General features: G+C 36.1%; 1 protein-coding gene across 7 annotated transcripts in view; it reads left to right on the forward strand.

Annotated features, from left to right (window-relative positions):
• The window catches only part of EML6 (EMAP like 6), a 281,419-nt gene that overhangs the window by 112,775 nt on the left and 148,006 nt on the right, over positions 1-20,638 (forward strand). For all 7 annotated transcript variants that reach the window (XR_011997927.1, XR_011997926.1, XR_011997929.1 and 4 more), the window contains exons 3-6: positions 652-750; positions 3,353-3,421; positions 10,622-10,807; positions 12,403-12,538. Coding sequence is in view for 2 of the 7 variants with exons in the window: in XM_025992653.2 (XP_025848438.1) it covers positions 652-750; positions 3,353-3,421; positions 10,622-10,807; positions 12,403-12,538 (490 nt within the window). In the remaining 5 variants the exon portion in view is untranslated. The remainder of the gene's footprint in view (positions 1-651; positions 751-3,352; positions 3,422-10,621; positions 10,808-12,402; positions 12,539-20,638) is intronic.

The following is a 20,638-nucleotide window of genomic DNA, read 5'->3' on the forward strand; positions in this document are numbered from 1 at the left end:
GCAAGGCGTCTTGCTAGAAGCTCTTAATACATGTTTTGATGATCTCTATTTTGTACATACTTAAATGTGTTAAATTTTCTTTTCCCTTGAGAACAAGTTCTGCTATAAGCCCAAAGAATTTATGCCAGGAGATGAAGTACTAGATTACTTTTACCAGCATGTCCCCTGAAATGTTTGTGGAACTATGAAAATTAAGAATGAACATAATGTTCATTGATGGGTTTTCTTCCTTATGTGTTTGTCAAACCCTTTAATTTTGGCAGTTTGACAAAGCTTTTTTAGACCATAGAATCCTAGACTGTTTTAAATCTCACATTAAGATTTTAAATTTAAAAATTTAAACAATTTGAGGAAAAAAATTGAACCTTGCCTTCAGGTTTTGTTCCTCTGATGTTCACCAGTTAAATCAGAGGCTTTGAGACAAATGAGTTACAACTTCTAGGTTTTTGAAGTTTCAGTATATGCTAATAGAAGTCATCTCTGATATCTTTAGTTGTGGACTTAAGCTGGATTTTGAGAAATAATATTTTTTCCTATGTTCAGTTTCTGGCCCTGGGTGGGGTAGTCAGTGACCATTTGTTGAAAGAAGTCATGGATAATAAGAAATGTGCCCATCTGTTTCAGCTATTAAATTGTTGTTCTTATTCTTAGCGTTTGGCCTCTGTGGGATTGGATGCCAAAAACACAGTCTGCATTTGGGACTGGAGGAAGGGAAAACTTCTGGCCTCTGCCACTGGCCACTCTGACCGGGTAAGAGGAGCTTGTTGGATGGATCCATGCAGTTTCCATAACTGTGAGGGAATTATGCAGTAGCTTCCAAAGTTGTACTGTTTTTAAAAGTAAATTTTCCATGATAAGATTTTTTCCTACATGTTCAACCTAAAAACTGACTTTAAAAAAATCAATTCATGATCAATAATTATGTCAGCATGATCTCTTCTGCTGATCGGTTGCTTTCTTTAAATTTTTACTACTTTTCATAGGCAATACAAGTTTTTGATACTGGCATTTAGCATCTTCATAGAATCAAAATAGGGTTGAATTTGAAATTGTATGTAAAGTTTAGATATATTCATTTGGAAATGGAAGTAGTTAGAAAATATTCACAAAATGTGTTTACAAGTGTATACATTTTCACTTTAAATGAATATAATGACAGTTCATTAAAACTGTGGCCTGCTTATCATAATGGAGTCCATGTGATCAGAAATAATTCCATATAGTCACAGCAGGCAAGATAGGTTATGAAGCAGATCATAAACATATTTCTCCATGCATTATCTTACATAATTTAAATAATTTGACTGCTTTATTAATTTTCTAATTTCAAAAAAAGTGAATTTGCATGACTATCTTACACTGATTGCTAGCTTTGTATTTCCCCTCAGTGTAAGTGTTCATGCAGAACGAGGCCTGAATTAGATATTCACAGTCTCTTTCTTTATGGGAACTCTAAAATTTTTTTTCATCTACCGATGGAGAATCATGATTTTAAGGTGACTCTATAGTTGTTGCTACACAGTTGGGCAAATTGTACTCAAGTATTAAGTTCTCAGAAAGTCCAGGAATGACCAGCAGTGGAACTTTGGTGTTGGAAGAGGCCCAGCACCCTCCTGGTCCCAATGGTTTCTACCCCTGGCCACAAGTAAGAATTCCCTATGGAGACTTTTCAGTGTAGTGATCCTTAATTAAGCTCTACTTGCAGGTTATTAACTTATTGGTAGTTAATTGGTATTAACTTCGTACTTAATGAACAGGTTGAAAATATTTGTGGTGCTCACATTTTGGATATGTTTCTGCTTATGATAATCCCATCATATCTTATAAAGTAAGTTGGATTAGACTATATCAATATGTGAATTTCTTACTGTTTTGCTCATGTATTTTACACCTTCCACTTAGAAGTAAATTGTGAAAAGTATAATGCTACTCTAGTGCAAACTCTATCATTTTGAGAGCCTAGAATGTTTTAATGAAATGCTGTTCTTTTAGAACACTGTTCTCCAAGACCCCATAATTTGTATCACACAGTTTTGTTCTTTATTACTGGTGCCAATATGAATTATTACTGGCTCCTTATGGGCAAATGATTATCTTCAAGATTATTTTAGTGGCTAAAATACTTAATCTGTAGCACTCATTTGTGTAATGAGTGCTTTATAGCCTATAAAATGATTGTACATACATTATCTTAATTGATCTCAGAACTGAGGGGTTATTTTATAGATGCTAAAACTAGCCTGAGATTGCATAGCTAAAATAGGCTCCGACTCTCATTGGAACTTGGTACTTGGACCAAGTGCTCTTCAGTGCTCTTTCTGTCATCTATAATTGTTCCTGTTTACCTAACTGAAGGTTATAGGTCCTCCTTTTCTCTCTGATGATTGGTCCATATTTCTCCTTCCTATGTGATGAGAAATTAGCAGCCTAAGCTCTTTCTCTGATTTAGACTCCAGCCTTGACAATTATTCCTTCTCTCTATTAGAGCTTCACAGAATGTGGTCCATGGACTGACTGCATAAGAATCTCTTGGGGTCTGTTTAAGAATGCAGTTGCTTGGACCCAATTTCATACCCACTAAATTAAAATCTTTCAGCTGGGCTGGTGAAATATGCACTTTGAACAATTGCCACGGATGATCTGACCCTCAAGGTTGACCGGTTCTTCTCTTCCTCGTTCCCAAAATGGAAAACTGCCTGCAAACTGTCTGGTAGCTTTTCTTAAAGAATGATAAATAGTTTTAGTGGATATGTTTTCAGTTCCTTGGAAAACTGAAAATATAATAGTATTTTGAGTCAGATTAAAATGCTAAGCTAAAGGACTATTTCAGGTGGGCTAAGTTAGGTGCCAAATAAATGCCTCTGCCTTATGTTTATGAATATTAACTTCTATGATTATGAGAAAGTATCAGCCACATTGAATTGCAGTTGACTATTAAACATTTTCCTGCTTAAACACTTCATAATTCTTTTTATTTTTATTGCAAAGCTATCTCAAAGGCATTTTGTTATCATTATGGAGAGGTATAGAAAATTTAATAAAAAATTATTCTAAATCATTACAATTTGTTTACCCTGGGTGGACCAAGTTAAAATATGACACCAGCTTGTTTCAATGATGGTGGTTAATTATTATTTCTTTATTCAGGCCTAAGGTAAGTAGATATGATGCAACAAAACGTGTGTTAGCAACTCCTTATCCATTGCCAAGCCAAATGCCCCCATTGTTCAGTCTACGTAGGTAACATTGTGTTCTAAGTGTTAGGATAGAGTCTTGGCAGTTGAACTGATACCTGAAAGAAGGCAAAAATGCCTAAATGACCAACATAGCAATTTTTAATTGTTTTAAACAGATTTTTGATATTTCCTGGGATCCATATCAGCCAAACAGAGTGGTTAGCTGTGGAGTAAAACATATAAAGGTAAAGTAGTTTTTTAAAAAACATTTTTTGATACCTTGAATGAGAAGAATTTAACGTGCTTATGTACATAATTTGATGTTGAGAAGTGGCTCAGTTTTATTTGTGTATCTTAAATTTGGAGCTGTTTTACCTGTTTCTTTAATCTTGAAGCAAGCTGACATCAGCTGATGGGGCTCTTTCAGAACTACTATGAAAGGACCATCAAGTGGAGTCCCAGCAGGCAGCTGAAAAGAAAACTTTGTTAATTAAATGCTAAACTAAATACTCATAGTACTTCTAGGATTGCAAGTTTTAAAACAGTTCTGATTTTAAATTTTTTTTTAATTTTATTTATTTATGATAGTCATACAGAGAGAAAGAGAGAGGCAGAGACACAGGCAGAGGGAGAAGCAGGCTCCATGCTCCGGGAGCCTGATGTGGGATTCAATCCCGGGCCTCCAGGATCGCGCCCTGGGCCAAAGGCAGGCGCCAAACCGCTGCGCCACCCAGGGATCCCAACAGTTCTGATTTTAATACTGTGAATTAAACTCTTATATTTTGATGAATGTTTTACACATACTGCATACCAAAACTTGGTCGTGTTGATACATTCTTTTAGAAGGAAGGTGCCATGTTGGGTTGGATATAGAAATAAAGGGATCCATAGTACAAACCTACCTAGGTCATTGGTTTTTAAATGCCTCTGTCTTCCCCTAGACTACACAGACTGAATTATCACAGGTGGCCCAGGATCTACCTTTGGCTATTTGCTTCATTCCATTTTGTTAAACAGGTAGCAAAGTCAACATCATTAACTTTCTTTGCTCCAATATAGCAAAAATTTCTGCTGGGCCCTGGGATATACCCCAGGATCTTCTCTCTACAGGTTTGTAGCTAATTGAGGTTAAAGTTCATAATTGAAAGAGTGTAAGGATTACTTGCTTGACTCCAGCAAGTGGAGATCTCTGCAGGTGTATAAAAATATTGAGTTTTTGTCTGAATGGAGTGGGAATCTATATTATTCCCCCAACCAAATCCTCCTGTTTCCCAGTTCTTTTGTCCTTCTTCGAGTCTAGCTTTCTATGATCCTCCCCACTGTTCCTACTTCATGGTTAGAAAAGAATAGATGATGAGATGCTCAGAAATAAATATAATGAGGTATGCAAGACTTAGCTAAAGAATATTACAAATCTTTACAGAGGAATATAAAGGGAGACATGAGCAAGTGGAGAGATAACCTTGGTTCTGGACATGATGTCTAAAAATTACAAGCAATATCATTTCAATTATATTCAGTACAAGGTCAAATAAAATCTCCAGAAGTTTTGTTATTGTCATATGACTTTTCTTTTTAAAGATGTTATTTATTCATGAGAGAGAGAGAGAGAGAGAGAGAGAGAGAGGCAGAGACACAGGCAGAGGGAAAAGCAGGCTCCATACAGGGAGCCCGACAAGGGACTCAATCCCGGGTCCCCAGGATCAGGCCGTGGGCGGAAGGTGGCGCTAAACTGCTGAGCCACCCGGGCTACCCATGACAATTCTTTTTCAATTATTCTAAGTTAGTCTGGAAAGATAAAAAAATGAGAATAACCAAGAACTTGGATTAAAAAAAAAAGGATAGTGAAGAGGAAACTATATTACTATTTACTAAAGCACATTATGAAATTAAAATAATTAAAATATATCAGACTGGGATAAGGATAAATAACAAAACAAGACTGAGAAACAGACTTTAAAAGATATAAAAATTTAGAATATAATAATAGTATCTACACCAGTGGGCCCTAGGACAGTTTGTTATCTATTTTGGGGAAAAAGTTATATATATAATTATTTCATACCCTACACTAGAATAAATTCTTTATGAATCAAAGAGTTAAATGTTTAAAAACCTATGAAATAACAAGAAGAATATCTAAGTAAATGTTTAACTGCTCCTAAGTGTGTGAAAGGCCTTTCTGAATGTAAAAGCAAAGTAAGAAACCATAAAGAATAACCATTATAGATTCAATTATATAAACATTAAAACATTCTGTCTACCTGACCCTCACCCCGAATAAACAAAGGAGGCAAACCAAAAAACAAGCAAAGTGTAAGCCACAAGCATGTTAGATAGAATTTTGGTTTGTCCTTGAAATGTCAAGACCTCTGGCAAACCTGTAAAATGGACAAAGGACATGTGTAATTGACAAAAATAGAAACATTGTCATCTAATAGATATATGAAAGTCTAAATCTCATAAATCAGGAGTAGAAATTTTAAAATAACAATGTTTTTATTTTTAATCCATTAAAATGTACTTTTGCCAAAATTTAGTGAATGGACATTCTAAAACCTTGCTGGTGGACAGGTAAATGAGTACCAGAAATGAGTGTTTCTGGTCTTTCATTTCAGAAATTTGGTAATATCTATCAATAGCTTTAGAAATGTTAATATCCTTTGAGCCAGTAACTTCTTTTCAGTGTTAGTATGTGTGGTGCCAAAGAGAGCACAGCAAATAATTGCATATCTTGGAATTTATCTCAAGGAAATTGTTTGGAGTATGAACCTAGGATGGGTTCATTGTTGAATAACTTACCAATAGCAAATAAAACTAGACAAAAGAAGACATGAAGCCACCTGACCTCAGGTGGTTAAATAAAATATGGTATATCCATAGGAAGAAATGCCGTGCAATCATTACAAGTTATGATTTAGATGATTATTTGATGTTATTAGGAAATATGCAAGATTCATTTACAGTCTACTGGTTGGGGTAAATTTGTTGCTTTGATCATTTTTCTTTTTACTTTAGAAGTATATTTTCATGTAGGAAATAAATTGAAAAGAGATCCCAAAATGTTACACAGTTAACCCTGGGTAGTGAGTTGATGATTAATTTTTTTCTTTATTTTAAAAATTATCTTACAATAACATGTATTTCCAAAATAAGAAAAAAGTAATGAAAAAAAAAAAAACAGAAGACAAAAAGATAAGCCTATAGGTTCTATTATTCAAAGGTATCAAGTGTCCTACCAATACCTTAGGATTTCATTAACATTTTGTTATCCTTGTGCAGAAACCTGAGAATGTGTTTGCTCAAATACAGGAACTTTGTGCTTAAGTAGCAGTTGGAGGGTCCTACATTGGCTTATATGGGCCACCTGAAAGACTCGTTAAATTTGATAAACATTAATTGCATTTCTACCATGTGAAAGACTAAAAACTTGACCCTACTCTCAATTTGCTTGATGTATAGCAATTAAAACATTAAAACAGAACATTCTGAGAGAGAGGCAAACCCAAAATTCTCTAGCGATAAAGGGGAGATCCCAACTGGTTAGAGGAATTTTAGGTGTTCCAAGAAGGGAATGGTATTGTTTCTGAGCCTTGTTGGGAAGATGAGTGTTTGGTAGGGAGAGCTTGGAAGGCAGCAGAACCAGAAGAGGGGAGGCATTGCCCTTTAATCAGGAGTTATAATGGGTAGGCATTGGTCACCCATAGAATCATGGGACTAGGGAGCAGAAAGGTCCTTAGCCCATCATATGTTCAAAGATTATCAACGTTTTCATCACTAAAGATCCTCTTTCCTAACTTTCCTAGGAAACCAGTATTTCAAAAAATTTTAGCCAGAAAATAACTAACTGATAAATAACTCCCTTTACATAAAGTTTTTATTAATCAAAGGTGTATGTATCTGCAAACATTTATTAATCAAAGGTGTATGTATCTGCAATCTAACAAATGGCAAAGGCACTGAACTGTTCTTTTACCAACAATTGAACAGTTTGTGAGATCATGATAAGCCTCATTTCCATTACGCTTTCATGGCTCTCTAGAAGTCTGGGGTTCTGACCCCAGAGCCATCATCCAACCCACATATCCTACAGTGAGAAAGTCAAGACATAGGAGGTTATTTGACTTTGAATCCTCATTGTTATCTCCTACTTGACTCTGGGAAAGTTATTTAATCTCCTGGATGCTGAATTTCTCTCAAACAAAACGAAACAAAACAAAAAACCAGAGGGTTGTGGATCACTACCTTCTGAATTTATAAAGAATTACATTAAACAGTGTATGGAGCAAGTGAGGGCACAATAATGTTAATTTTTTCCTCTTCTCCTGGAATCACAAAAATGATGGCAGAGAAGATTTAAACTCAGTCTCTAGCTCTCTGTATAGAACTTGTCCCACTTGGAAATTATTTCTTCAATGATCTATCTTGGCCTGACTTTACTCCCCAAAACAGATTATTAAAAATAATAGATTAGCTGCTTAATTCATGAATTACTCTCCAGCTTCTTCTCTATTTATTTCCATTCTTGGTAAACTCTTTTAATCCGTTAATTCTAAAAACAGAGATACACAAAACCCTGGAACTTCGTTTAAAAACACCAAGAGTGGAATGCCTGGGTGGCTCAGTAGCTGAGTGCCTCCCTTCAGCCCAGGGAGTGATCCTGGAGACCCGGAATCGAGTCCCACATTGGGCTCCCTGCATGGAGACTGCTTCTCTCTCTGCCTGTGTCTCTGCCTCTCTCTCTCTCTCTCTGTGTCTCTCATGAATAAATAAAATCTTAAAAAAAACAAAACAGTAAGAGCTGTTTATCCCATTAAATTTGTTATGTTTTAGCAGACATTTTTTTCTAAGCAAAACTGAATATTTTTACCTCAAATGCAATAGTCTGCAAATGCCCATCTAGCCATCTTTATCAATTTTGTTTAGAAAGAACCCACAACAAGTTTTAGCAGGCTTTAGCAAATACTTTCACTATCTGTATTTTCTAGAACCAATTTGAAGATCCCCACCTTTCCCCCCAATCCTACCTAAGAGCAAATGAATGATTCCAGTGACAAGTTGAATGCAAAAATCTTTGATGCACTCCAAGAAAATATTTTTTACGAGAAATTTTTGCAGCTAGGGTGAAAACCTTTCTGGTTTTGCAAATTCTCAGTGTTTGGCAGATAGGTAAATTTCAATTATCTGAAATGAATGCTTGAAAACAGTAGCAGAAGGGACATTGGAGTTTACCTAGAGCCAGATGAACTCCAAGGTACTTGCCAGTTCTAACAAATTTAGCATTACAATCTGGGGATGGAGACTGGGGAAGATAAACAATGTCTGTTCATTTGATGTGGATTTACTGATGTGTTGCTACCTTAAATTGTCACTGTTTTTCAAATAGGAAATCCTTCTCAAGAAATAATTCAGAAATTTGCCGTTTCTACAAAAAGTTGCTTATCCTGGCATTACATCTATATATGCCTTTTTAGAGAGTCATTTGATTATTTGGAATGTTTCATGTTGGCACCGTTCTATCCTACTGGGTGATTAATCAGAACAACCTTTGTGTCTGAGGATAATGGTCTATGTTTTGTGGTTGTCTGTTAGGAATATTTCTATAACTTGGCGTTGTATGTTAATGATGAGTCACTGAATGTTACTTCAGAAACCAATATTGCACTGTATGTTAACTACCTAAAATTTAAATTAAAATTGTTAAAATTTCAGTAACTCAGATCAGAGGTGCACATTCTAAGTTAAATAATAACTACAAAATAACTACTCTTCTTTAGGGATAATGATTACAAAATTATTACTCTCCTTTTAATCTTCCCATAGCGGAGACATGGTGAAAAAAGTAAATGTCTACCTTCTTTGGTTTTTGGCATGTTTCTACTTCTAGTAAGTGTTTATACCTGGTAGTTTGTTCAGGTTCAAGGGTAATACTTAAATAGGAGATGTTTTCTGAAAGCGTATACTTAATTATCTTGTCCCCAGATCTTTTGTTCCTTCCATGTGTACTTTCCATAAAGGTAATAAATACCCAAAGAAACAAATCACTAGAGTTGACACTTCTTCCTTAATTAGAGAAGAATCCTGTCGTGGCACACCTGCCTCTCCTCCTCCCTAAGGACCACCTCCTCCATTGCTGCCAGAGTCCCAGACTTCCTGGGTGGTACAACCATCCCAGAACTGCTTCCCTCAATATTTTAAGAAGCAGCCATTTTTCCTCTCCCACAAGCACAGAATATTTGGCTTGTCAGTGATTTTTCCTCACAGTTTTCTTGTTACCTGGATTTGCCTAATCCTATTCTTTTGAACTCCTGTGCAACTTCTTCTTCCACTGATCCAAATCCTAGCCTTGTTCTTTCCAAAGAATTCAACACAGTTCTCTATATTTGAATTTTCTTGCCACTTGTATGTAATCTGAATACACTACCTTGAAATTGTCTCTTGCTTTAATTGTATCTTCATTAGATTTAAAGTTCTCAAGGCAAAGATCAAGATTTAAATTTTTTTCATGTAGAACACCCATTAAGCCCTTACCTTCAGCAAACCATGTCGGCTTCACTTTTCCCTCACTTCCAAATGAGGATGATAGGAATAGTTGCATTAGCCTGTGCTCAGGGGTATTATGAATTAGGGATAATGATTATGAATATCAAATAAACGTAAGGAGTCTTTATAAACTAAAGGGCTATATGGCAGGAAAGTTATATCAGTTCATAAATTTAAAAAACCATGTCAAAGCAAAATACTTAATTGCTGTATAACCATGGAAGTTTTGCTGTTGCTTTCTATAGTAGCTCAAGCTTTATGCTTGATGGTCTTCCACATGATAAATTATGCAATGAAAACTGAAAAGCTTAATCAGTTATTCAGTTATATAGAAAGATAACTCACATTTAGAAAACTTTTTGAGTAACATTTCTACAGTGAAGATTTTTATCACATTTTTAGTTAGACATTATTTCCAAATACATATATATATATATATATACACCCAAAAATGTCTAGAAGATACATCAACATGTTAAATGGGACATTCTAGATACCTCTATTTTCCTCTTTATATTTTCTGAATTTCAAAATTTCTTCACTGTGAACCTATACTGCCTCTGTAATTTGACTAAAAATTAAAGGCCTGATGATTCTTCCATTTTATTCCAACTCTGAGAACACTGATGTTTTGTGTTTAATTACCATTAAACACTTAGCAAATTTTAGGAATTTTGTTACTTTGAAAGTTTAAAAAATGCCATTAAAAGTTTTTCTTATACTGCTAGTAGTTGGCTAAAAGGTTTTTGCGATTCTGTAGGTTGCAGTAGAACAAGTTATGTGTGCCTCGTTTGGCTATAGCCAATGATATAGAATGCACTGAAATAGAAGCAAATACCAATAATGTGATGCATCAGAATGAGTACATTATTTTTGGATCTGTTCATCTTATTGCTTTCCAGTTTTGGATGCTCTGTGGAAATGCCCTGACTGCAAAAAGAGGGATATTTGGCAAAACAGGGGATCTTCAGACCATCCTTTGCCTTGCATGTGCCAAAGAAGACATCACCTATTCTGGTGCTTTAAATGGAGACATCTACGTCTGGAAAGGGCTCAATTTAGTCCGCACTATCCAAGGAGCACATAGTGTGAGTGTATCCATGTGGAAATTTGGTGGTCGTTTATGAAATAAGTTGACATCACAAATATGTGTTTCTTCTCCTGTTACTTTAGAATCAGCAGACTCTGCTGAACACTCTCTAAACATTCATAAAAACTTTCCCAAATTAATTCTGTTCACCTAAAAGAAATATTTCAAAAATGTAATAATTTAGCCTTCACCTCAATTATTGATTGAGTTGCTTAGTGTTATTATTCACTAACATCTAGAAGAATAGAACTATTTCATCATCCTTTTCATCTTATAGATTAATACTTCTCAAACTTTAAGGTACCTATGACTCTCCTGGGGATCTTGTTAAAATGCAGATTCTGTCTCAGTCTGGGATGATGCCACTGCTGCTAGCCTGTGGCCCGTGCATTGAATAGCAAGAATGTGGATAGCTGTTGTTTCTACATTGGCTGGTAGGGGTAGATTGTCCTCACTCTGAAGCAGTGAGAATCACCTCCATATCCCAATTACAAGCTCTTAAGACACAAACAGGAACTATTGATAAAATTCTCTCTTTTGATGGTCTGTTCTGTAATAACAAGAGCAAACTTTATTTCTGACCATTCTGCTTTCTTTTGAAACATAGGATAATGGTTACATTGCTGTATCTATAGATGATAAAATAGAAATGCCCAGAGGAATGGGGAGATGTGAAAGCTGAAGCCTATTGTAGTAAATGAAGATTGGGTAAAAAATTTTTAGAAACTCCCCAGACCTATAGCTTATTGCCTCCACATTGGCCCCCTATTACTTGTAATATAAAGAAAAATTGAAGTGCATCTTAGCAAAATACCTTTCATTGTCTTGTATGTTGAACCAGTTTTCTTGGCTTCACTAATTATTAAACAGTTTTATAAACAATCCAGAGGTCCATAGTTGTCTTCATGCATAAAAGCAGCTGCCTTAATGACCTAATTTCTCTTCACACTGGATCTTATGTGAACAGTATATACTTGTAACAATTTTCAATAGACCAGATAAATATTTTCCTGTGGAAAAGCATCTTTAAGTTATGTAACTATTTCAGATGTGAAAAAAAAATCATCTTTATATAATGCTTAACAAACTGACACAAATGTAATTTGTCTTCAGTTAGGATCAGGCGATGCCTTCTTAAGCTCACTGAGATGCATTTTGGGCACCTGCTTACCCGTGAAAGTGTTTATGTTCCTAGCTGGGATTATCTTTGTTTGATTATTTTGAATGGCAATTTATATGAAACACCTCCATTGTTGCCTTTTCTTTATAAAGATCAGGTATCACATAAACAGTTTGATCTTCATATCTACTTTAACCAAGGAATTAGTGAATTTTTTTTTTCAATTTGCCGTCAATTCAGTAATGGTTTAAAGGAGCATTTGAACTAATTTGCTTTGGTAGTAATTATGATCAATTTTAATGTAGCCAAAATGAAGGATATTATAAATGGCTACCTGGTCTATTGTCAGGATTTCAATAGAGAACAAGATATTTGAAACTTTTTTGTTTTGTTTTTGCTCTTTTTTAAAATGGTCAATACCAACTATAATGGCTATTCAGAATCATTGCAGTATTATCTGGCTTACTCAACAGGCTGGAATTTTTAGCATGTATGCTTGTGAAGAAGGCTTTGCCACTGGTGGACGAGATGGGTGTATTCGATTATGGGACACTGATTTCAAACCAATAACCAAAATTGATCTCAGGGAGACAGAACAAGGATATAAAGGTAATATATGTATTAATACCCATAACTTTAAGAGATAAGCACAATATGAAGTTCTGTATTTATATTGGTTTCTCTGTACCCCATCTTATTCCAGAAAGGACTTAAGGCAGTTTACATAAATAGAAAGAAAATCAAAAGTGTATTAAAAGTAAATGGATACCCCGTCTTCCTCATTTGCATGAAGGTATCTGCATGTATTAGTGATATTACTGCTACAAAGATCAAGGAGATAATGGAAAACTACTGAGTGGTATCTTGGGAAATGGGACTTTGAGTTATAAAACTGAGAAATTCTGGATAAATTGGTGACCGCAAATGAGACTGCACCTAGCTTCCAAAAATAAGTAAATAATTGTTGGGAAACACAAGACCAAAAAATAGCTTTAAAGTAGTAGCCCATAGTAGTGGGATCAGAGTTGGGGACCTGGGTTCAAATCCAGATTTTACCTGTGATAGATTTGAGTCGATTTTTTTTAAACCTGTGGGCCTCAGTTTCCTCATCTATAAAATGGGAATGTCACTAGCAACAACCTCATAAAGTTGTATGAGGCTTAAATACACTTACAGAGTGCTTAGAATAAGTCATGGTACAGTCAGCACTCAACAAATATTAGCTATTAGTACAGTATACTGAGTATGTGTAGTAGGGAATACAAAGGAGTTTGTATACATCTTTTTAAATTCTCATGATAGGCTTATAATCTCATTTTTACAGATAAAGAATTTGGGCTTGAGAGAGTTTAAAGTGGAAATGTGAACAGAAAAGATAAGTCACAGGCAGTGTTAGTACACTAAGTAATGGAAGAGGCCCCAGATCTTGCTCATGGCTCCTGCAGCCAGCTCTGAGAGAGGGGTGCTCAGTACCAAGAGTCATGCCATCCATAAGATGAAAATTTACTCATTGCTCAGGTGAAGGTGAATTTCTCTGACTGCTGAGATGGGAGAAGAATTACCTGAACATCTTCCTAGAGAGGACTCTGACATGAGATCAAAAGTCCTCAAAATGCATGGAGAGAGCTATTACTCATCAGATTCTTTTTCTTGAAGCCCCTTGATGCAAGCTGATGGCCATGTAGCCACAGAGGTTCCTCCAAAGGCCAAATTGCCTGGTGGTGCTCAGAGCTCTGTGCTAGGCTGAGGTAGATTCCAGAAGACTGAGAGAAGAACACTACCTATTCTTTAGGCCATCCTCCTTAAATAATGTTGTTGTCAACCAAACCTTGCTTAAAAATTAAGCATTAGGGAAGTGAGCAGAATATCATACTTCCTACACATATCCAGAGTCCAGTTTCCTTAAATATCTATTAAATATGAGAAGTCAGCCAATCTGGAGATTGGATTGTTGTCTTCTTATGGAAGCTCAGAATCTTGGTTTGGATGCATTTCTGAACATCAGGCACACGGGTCAACATTCCGAGTTGTAAAATGTAGCGTCCACCTCAGTGATCAACAAGGAGACAGCCAAGGCTCTTAAGGTCTTTGCTACAGAGATGAACCAGTATAACTTTATCCAGAAAGATATTTCAAGCAGATAGAAGCAAGTAAGCATCCTGAAGAGCTAGGTAAAACAAGTTATTAAAGCAACCAAAAATGTTTGACCTTGAATCATGAAACTTCTTGCCGTATGTTTCAAGGTAAACTGAGAGAAAATCATATACTTTGGTAACAGATGAGTTAACTTACTGGGTGGGATTATTGACCATAAACTGGCTGGATGTTGGGCAGCTTCAGCCATCAGTGATGATTCCTTTTTGGCATCACTTTATCCAGCTCATCCAAAAACTGTATCACATAACTAGGGTATAGATTTAAGAGTGGGTATCAGAACAGAAACCATATTTACCCTGCTGTACTTTTCTATCTGATGGTGAGTCCCTAACTTTGGGCTCTCAAAGGAGAGTTCAGGAGCCAGTGCAGAATGAGCATCCAGGTAACCAGGGCTTTATATTGTTTACATGGCCAACTCCTGTCCCCCAGAGTCAGAGGAAGATGGTCAGGGACATCCTGCATTTTGTGTCAGTCTCAACAGACAACACACACACGCACACATGCCCTTGCCAAGGTCAAAGCAGATATAGGTGGTGCATGGAATACAGGAAGCATGCCTGCACCTCCCAGATGCCGCCTGTAGTGTCTGGGCTTAGTTTATCAGGATGGAAATTGGCATGTACTTACAGATGGATGACCAGTGAGACAAGAGTCTCTATTTCTGTGGGAGTAACGGACTGTGCTTTTTAAAGGATCTTGAAGACCTTTCTGCAGTCTGAGCCCAAGGGAGCCTTGAAAATTTGTGCCATTCCTCAAATGGCAGCCATATTCTTCCCACCCTCTTGATTTTTACAATTACTGCTCACTACCAATATTCTTATTTTCTTAATATCTTACTTTGATTTTAGCTCACTCTTTTTTTTTTTTTTGCTTCTCACTATAAGCAATAATATCTGTGAAATCATGGCTTTAATACATTGTTTATATATATGTATTTTTACCCACTAAGGCACTAACTATTGAAATTTAAAAAATTGTCCATGTAGTATCCTCCCCTCCACCCCCATCAGCGGTGCCCTTGCCTGTCACATTTTTGACAACACAGTAACAGAAGTCCACTATGTACTAACAAACTTCCTAGGAAATGTTGAGGTTTATTCTAGCTCTCAGTGGGAAAACGGCAAATGTATAGCGACAGAAGAATGAAAGCCTGGTTGAAGTGTTGGTAACAACCCCTAGTCCAGCTGAAGTTCCTCCAGTTTGTGTGGACAGGGCCAAGCAGGGGAAGCCTAGATGTGCTTGTGCCCTCTGCCCAGCCATAGTACATCCTCACCCTGAGGCAGGGAAGGAGGCTGTTGTGTCCAGAAGCACCTTTGTATAGCTCAGAACGGGGAGAGATTCTCAGAGTAGCCCTGTCTGTGGTGGTCTCAGAGGCCGGCTGCCCAGGCCTCTGGTTTCCATGATGGTAGGAGAGGGGCCAGCATGAGGTAGGAGACCCAGCACAAGGATAGGGATCAAAATATGTAGGGTATGAGGAGAGGATTAAAAGTAATTGAAATGTAAACCATTTCTAATCCGGCTTCTTCACTAGCCAATACCTTACCATTGGTCCTCTGAGCATTTGCTTAGAATGTGGGGAACAGCATGAAGGAACAGGAGTGGAAAGGAAAGGGTGTGGGGAAAGGATGAAACAGGAGGAAGAAGAGCAGACAGGACATTTGGGTGTACTTTGTCTCATCTCATCCCCCACCCCCCAAGAGAAAAGTCTTGGCTTTCTCCTCCACCTTCGGCCTCTTGGCCTCAAAAATGGAAACAAAATACACTTGAAAGGAGCAGATTCAAGCACAGCAATGTTAGAACATTTTTGCTGTTGATTTGGACGTGAATCGACCTGTACAGGTGGCTTTATACTTGTAAGAATTTCTTGATGTAAATGAGCCTCCTTCTGCATTTTCGCTCTTTGTGTAATAATGACTCTTGAATTCGCTTCAGTGGAAATAGAGTGATTTCTCGTTTTACTCAAACAGCTTTCTAAACAAATTTAGCAAGAGAATTAATCATGGCCATGTCCCAATTTCCATAAGTAGTACCGATATTCCGTGTTTCTTAAACATAAAAGTGAAAATTTAGAAATTGCTCTTCACTAGCATTTGGGCCATTTATAAAGCATGCATATTTAGTCTGCTGCCTGTGAGGACTGCTCTTGCCACTCTTGTAGACTTCCAGAAAATCTACAAAATGGCCATTTCCAAGTTGTTTTGTGTAAACAGTCTTAAGATATACATGTATTTGCTGTTAATTGCTAAACATCAAGAGAGATGAAACAATGTTTACATTCAGATAAACACTAAGCTCAGGGGAAAAAAAGCAGTTGATTATATAGAGAGACAGTATCAATCAGTTGTCTTACTTCTTTTTAGTGTTGAGCTTGAGCTAATTTAGACCTTTGATTTCTAGTGAAAACAATGAACCCCACTCTGGATTGAAGGTGAAGCAGCTTTGGAGGTGGGTCATGCTCACATCCTTAGGAAATGTGCAGAGCCAGAGCTGATGCTTGGGGCTTTCTGGCCCCTCCCCAAGTCTTAAACAAAATGGGCTTCATAAGCCAGGAGGGGGCAGCTCCGGTGGTGCAGTGGTTTAGCGCCACCTACAGCCCAGGGCATGATCCTGGAGACCTGGGATCGAGTCCCACGTTGGGCTCCCTGCATGGAGCCTGCTTCTCCCTCTGCCTGTGTCTCTGCCTCTCTCTCTCTCGCTCTGTGTGTCTCATGAATAAATAAAAATAAAATCTTAAAAAAAATAAGCCAGGAGGATCATTCTCAGTCAAAGAAATAGTAATAATTCATTTACACCAATGAATTTTACATTTTTGTGAGTGTCAATAGATTTTTGCTGAGTGGTGAATCTGCAAACAATTTTTTTTTGCAAACAATACACGATAATATAAACCAACAACTTAATTTGTCCGGGATCTCTTATCTACAGTTCTAAAGGCAAAACACTAGGAATTCCAAAAAAATTTTTTTGAGAACAATAAACTTTTTTTTATTGTGATAAACATTATAACCATTTTTAAAATTTTAATTCCATTATGGTTAACATACAGCATTATGTTAGTTTCATGGGTACAATATAGTGATTCAACAATTCTATGCATTACTCAGTGCTTGTTGTAATAAGTGTACTCTTAATTTCCTTCACGTATTTCACCCATCCCCCCACCCACCTACCCTCTGGTAACCATCAGTTCTCTACAGTTTTTTGTTTTGTTTTTTGTTTTTGTTTTTTAGTTCTCTACAGTTAAGTCTGGTCTTGGTTTATATTATGTCTTCTTTGTTTCTTAAATTCCACACGAGTGAAATCATACTGCATTTGTCTTTGACTTATTTCACTTAGTGTTTTACTCTCTAGCTCCATTCATGTTGTTGCAAATGGCAAGACTTCATTCTTTTTTATGGCTGAGTAATATTCTACATTATATACATACCACTTCTTCTTTATCCATTCATCTATCATTGGACACTTGGGCTGCTTCCATAATTTAGCTATTGTAAATAATGCAACAAACACAGGGGTCCATATAGCTTTTTTTTTTCATATATCTTTTTGAATTGGTGTTTTTGTTTTCTTTGTATAAATACCCAGTAGTGGAATTACTAAAGCATGTGGTAGTTGAATTTTTAATTTTTTGAGGAACCTCCATACTCTTTTCCACAGTAGCTGCCCCAGTTTGCATTCCCACTAACAGCACATGAAGTTTCCCTTTCTTCCACATTCTCCCTGACACTTATTTTTTGTTTTTGTTTTAACCACTATGACAGATATGGGGTAATACCTCATTGTGGTTTTGATTTGTATTTCCCTGATGATGAGTGATTTTGAGCATCTTTTCATGAGTCTGTTGGCCATCTCTATGTCTTTAGAGAAATGTCTATTGATGTTTTCTGCACATTTTTAAAGTGGACTATTTGTTTATTTGGCGTTGAATTGTATACGTTTTTAAAATTTATTTTCTTGGCTAACCCTTTATCAGATATGTCATTTGCAAATGTCTTCTCCCACCCACTAGATTGTCTTTTAGTTTTGTTGGTTGTTTCCTTTGCTGTGCAGAAGCTTTTTATTTTGATGAAATCCCAATAGTTTTTGTTTTTGTTTCCTTTGCCTTAAAAGACATATCTAGAAAAATGTTGCTATGGCCAATGTCAGAAAAATACTGCCTGTGTTCTCTTCTAGGATTTTTAGCCTTTTAGATCTCACATTTAGGTCCTTAATCCATTTTGAGTTTATTTTTGTGTACAATGTAAGGAAGTGGTCCAGTTTCATTCTTTTGCATGTAGCTGTCCAGTTTTCCCAAAAGCATTTATTGAAGAGACTCTTTCCCATTGCATATTCTTGCCTCCATTGTCAAATAAATTGATCATATAATCATGGGTTTATTTCTGGGTTCTCTCTTCTTTTTATCCATGTGTCTATTTTTGTGCCATTACTGTTACTGTTTTGATTACTACAGCTTTGTAGTGTATCTTGAAATCTAGGATTAGAATACCTATTTTGTTCTTTTTCAACATTGCTTTGGCTGTTCAGGGTCTTTAGTGGTTCCATACAAATTTTAGTATTTTTTGTCCTAGTTCTGTGAAACATGCTATTGGTATTTTTTATAGGGATTACATTAAATCTGTAGGCTGCTTTGGGTAGTGTGGACATTTTAACTATTCTTCTGATCAATGAGCGTGGAATGTTTTTCCATTTGTTTGTATTATCTTTAATTTCTTTCTTGTTTCATAGTTTTCAAAGTACAGTTAATTCACCTCCTTGCTTAAGCGTATTCCTAGATATTTTATTACTTTTAGTGCAATCGTAAATAGGATTGTTTTCTTAATTTCACTTTCTGCTGCTTCATTAATAGTGTACAGAAATGAAATGGGTTTCTGTATATTGATTTTGTACTTTGTGGCCTTACTGAATTCATTTATCAGCTTTAGTAGTCTTTCAGTGGAATTTTTAGGGTTTTTCTCTCTATAGTATGTCATCTGCAAATAGTGAAAGTTTCATTTCTTCCTTACCAATTTGGATGCCTTTTATTTCTTGTCTCGTTGTTGTTGCTAGTGGTTCTTGTATTAAAATCATAGAATGATTTTTTTAAAAACTTGGTTGAATAGTTTGAGAAGAATAGGTCTTAATTCTTCTTTATATGTTTGGTAGAATTAGCATGTGAAGTCATCTGGTCCTGGACTTTCCTTTGGTGGAAGTTTTTTGATTACTGATTCAATTTCCTTTCTGATAGTAGATCTGTCCAAATTTTCTATTTCTTTATGATTCAGTTTAGGGACATTATATGTTTCTAGGAATTTGTCCATTTCTTCTAGGTTGTCCAATTTGTCTAATTATTTTGGCATGTAATTTATCATAATATTCTTCCAGGGTTTTTTTTTTTTTTATATTTCTGTGGTGTCATTTGTTATTTCACTTCCTTTTTTTAAGATTTTAGTTATTTATTCATGAGAGACACACAGAGACAGGCAGAGACACAGGCAGAGGGAAAAGCAGACTCGCTGTGGGGAGCCTGATACAGGACTCAATCTCAGGACCCTGGGATCATGACCTGAGCCAAAGGCAGACCCTCAACCACTGAGCCACCCAGGTGCCCTTCTTCTTTCATTTCTGATTTTGAATCCTCTCTCTCTCTTTTTTTTTGTGGTTGTGGTGGTGAGGGGCAGGAGGGAAGACCTGATAAAAACTTTCAATTTTGTTGCTTTATTCAAGGAACCAGCTCCTGGTTTCACTGATTTGTTCTATTATTATTATTATTATTATTATTATTATTATTATTATTTTAGTTTATTTCATTTAATTCTGCTTTAGTCTATATTATTCCTTCTATTGGTTTTAGGTTTTGTTTTTCTTTTTCTAGGTCCTTTAGATGTAAGATTAAGTTGTGTATTTGATTTTTCTTTTTTTTTTTTGCTTTTTGAGGTAGTTCTGTATTGCTATACACTTCCCTCTTAGAACAGCTTTTGCTGCATCCCAAAGGTTTTGGATCATTGTGTTTTCATTTTCATTTATCTCCATGTAAGTTTTGATTTCCCGTTGGTGTTTTGGTTGACCTGTTAATTGTTTAGTAGCATGTTATTTAACCTCCATGTATTTATGTTCTTTCTAGATATTTTTCTTATGGTTGATTTCTTGTTTCATAGAGTTGTGGTCAGAAAAGATGCATGGTGTAATTTCAATCTTTTTGTGTTTGTTAAGACTTGTTTTGTGGACTAATGCATGATCTATTCTAGAGAATGTTCCATGTGCATTTGAAAAGAATGTGTATTCTGCTGTCTTAGGATGGAATGTTCTGAGTATTATCTGTTAGATCCATCTGGTCCAAAGTGTCTTTCAAAGCCACTGATTCCTTGTTGACTTTCTGTTTGATGTATCATTGATGTAAGTGGGACATTAAAGTCTGATACTGTTATTGTAAACTATTGATACTTCCTTGATGTTTATTATTAGCTATTTTATGTATTTAGGTGATGTCATGTTGGGTGCAGAAATATTTACAGTAGTTATGTCTTCTCATTGGATTGTTTCCTTAATGACTATCTAGTGTCCTCCTTCTCCTCT

The sequence above is a fragment of the Vulpes vulpes genome, chromosome 16 (assembly GCF_048418805.1).
Source record: "Vulpes vulpes isolate BD-2025 chromosome 16, VulVul3, whole genome shotgun sequence".
Classification (NCBI taxonomy): Eukaryota; Metazoa; Chordata; class Mammalia; order Carnivora; family Canidae; genus Vulpes; species Vulpes vulpes.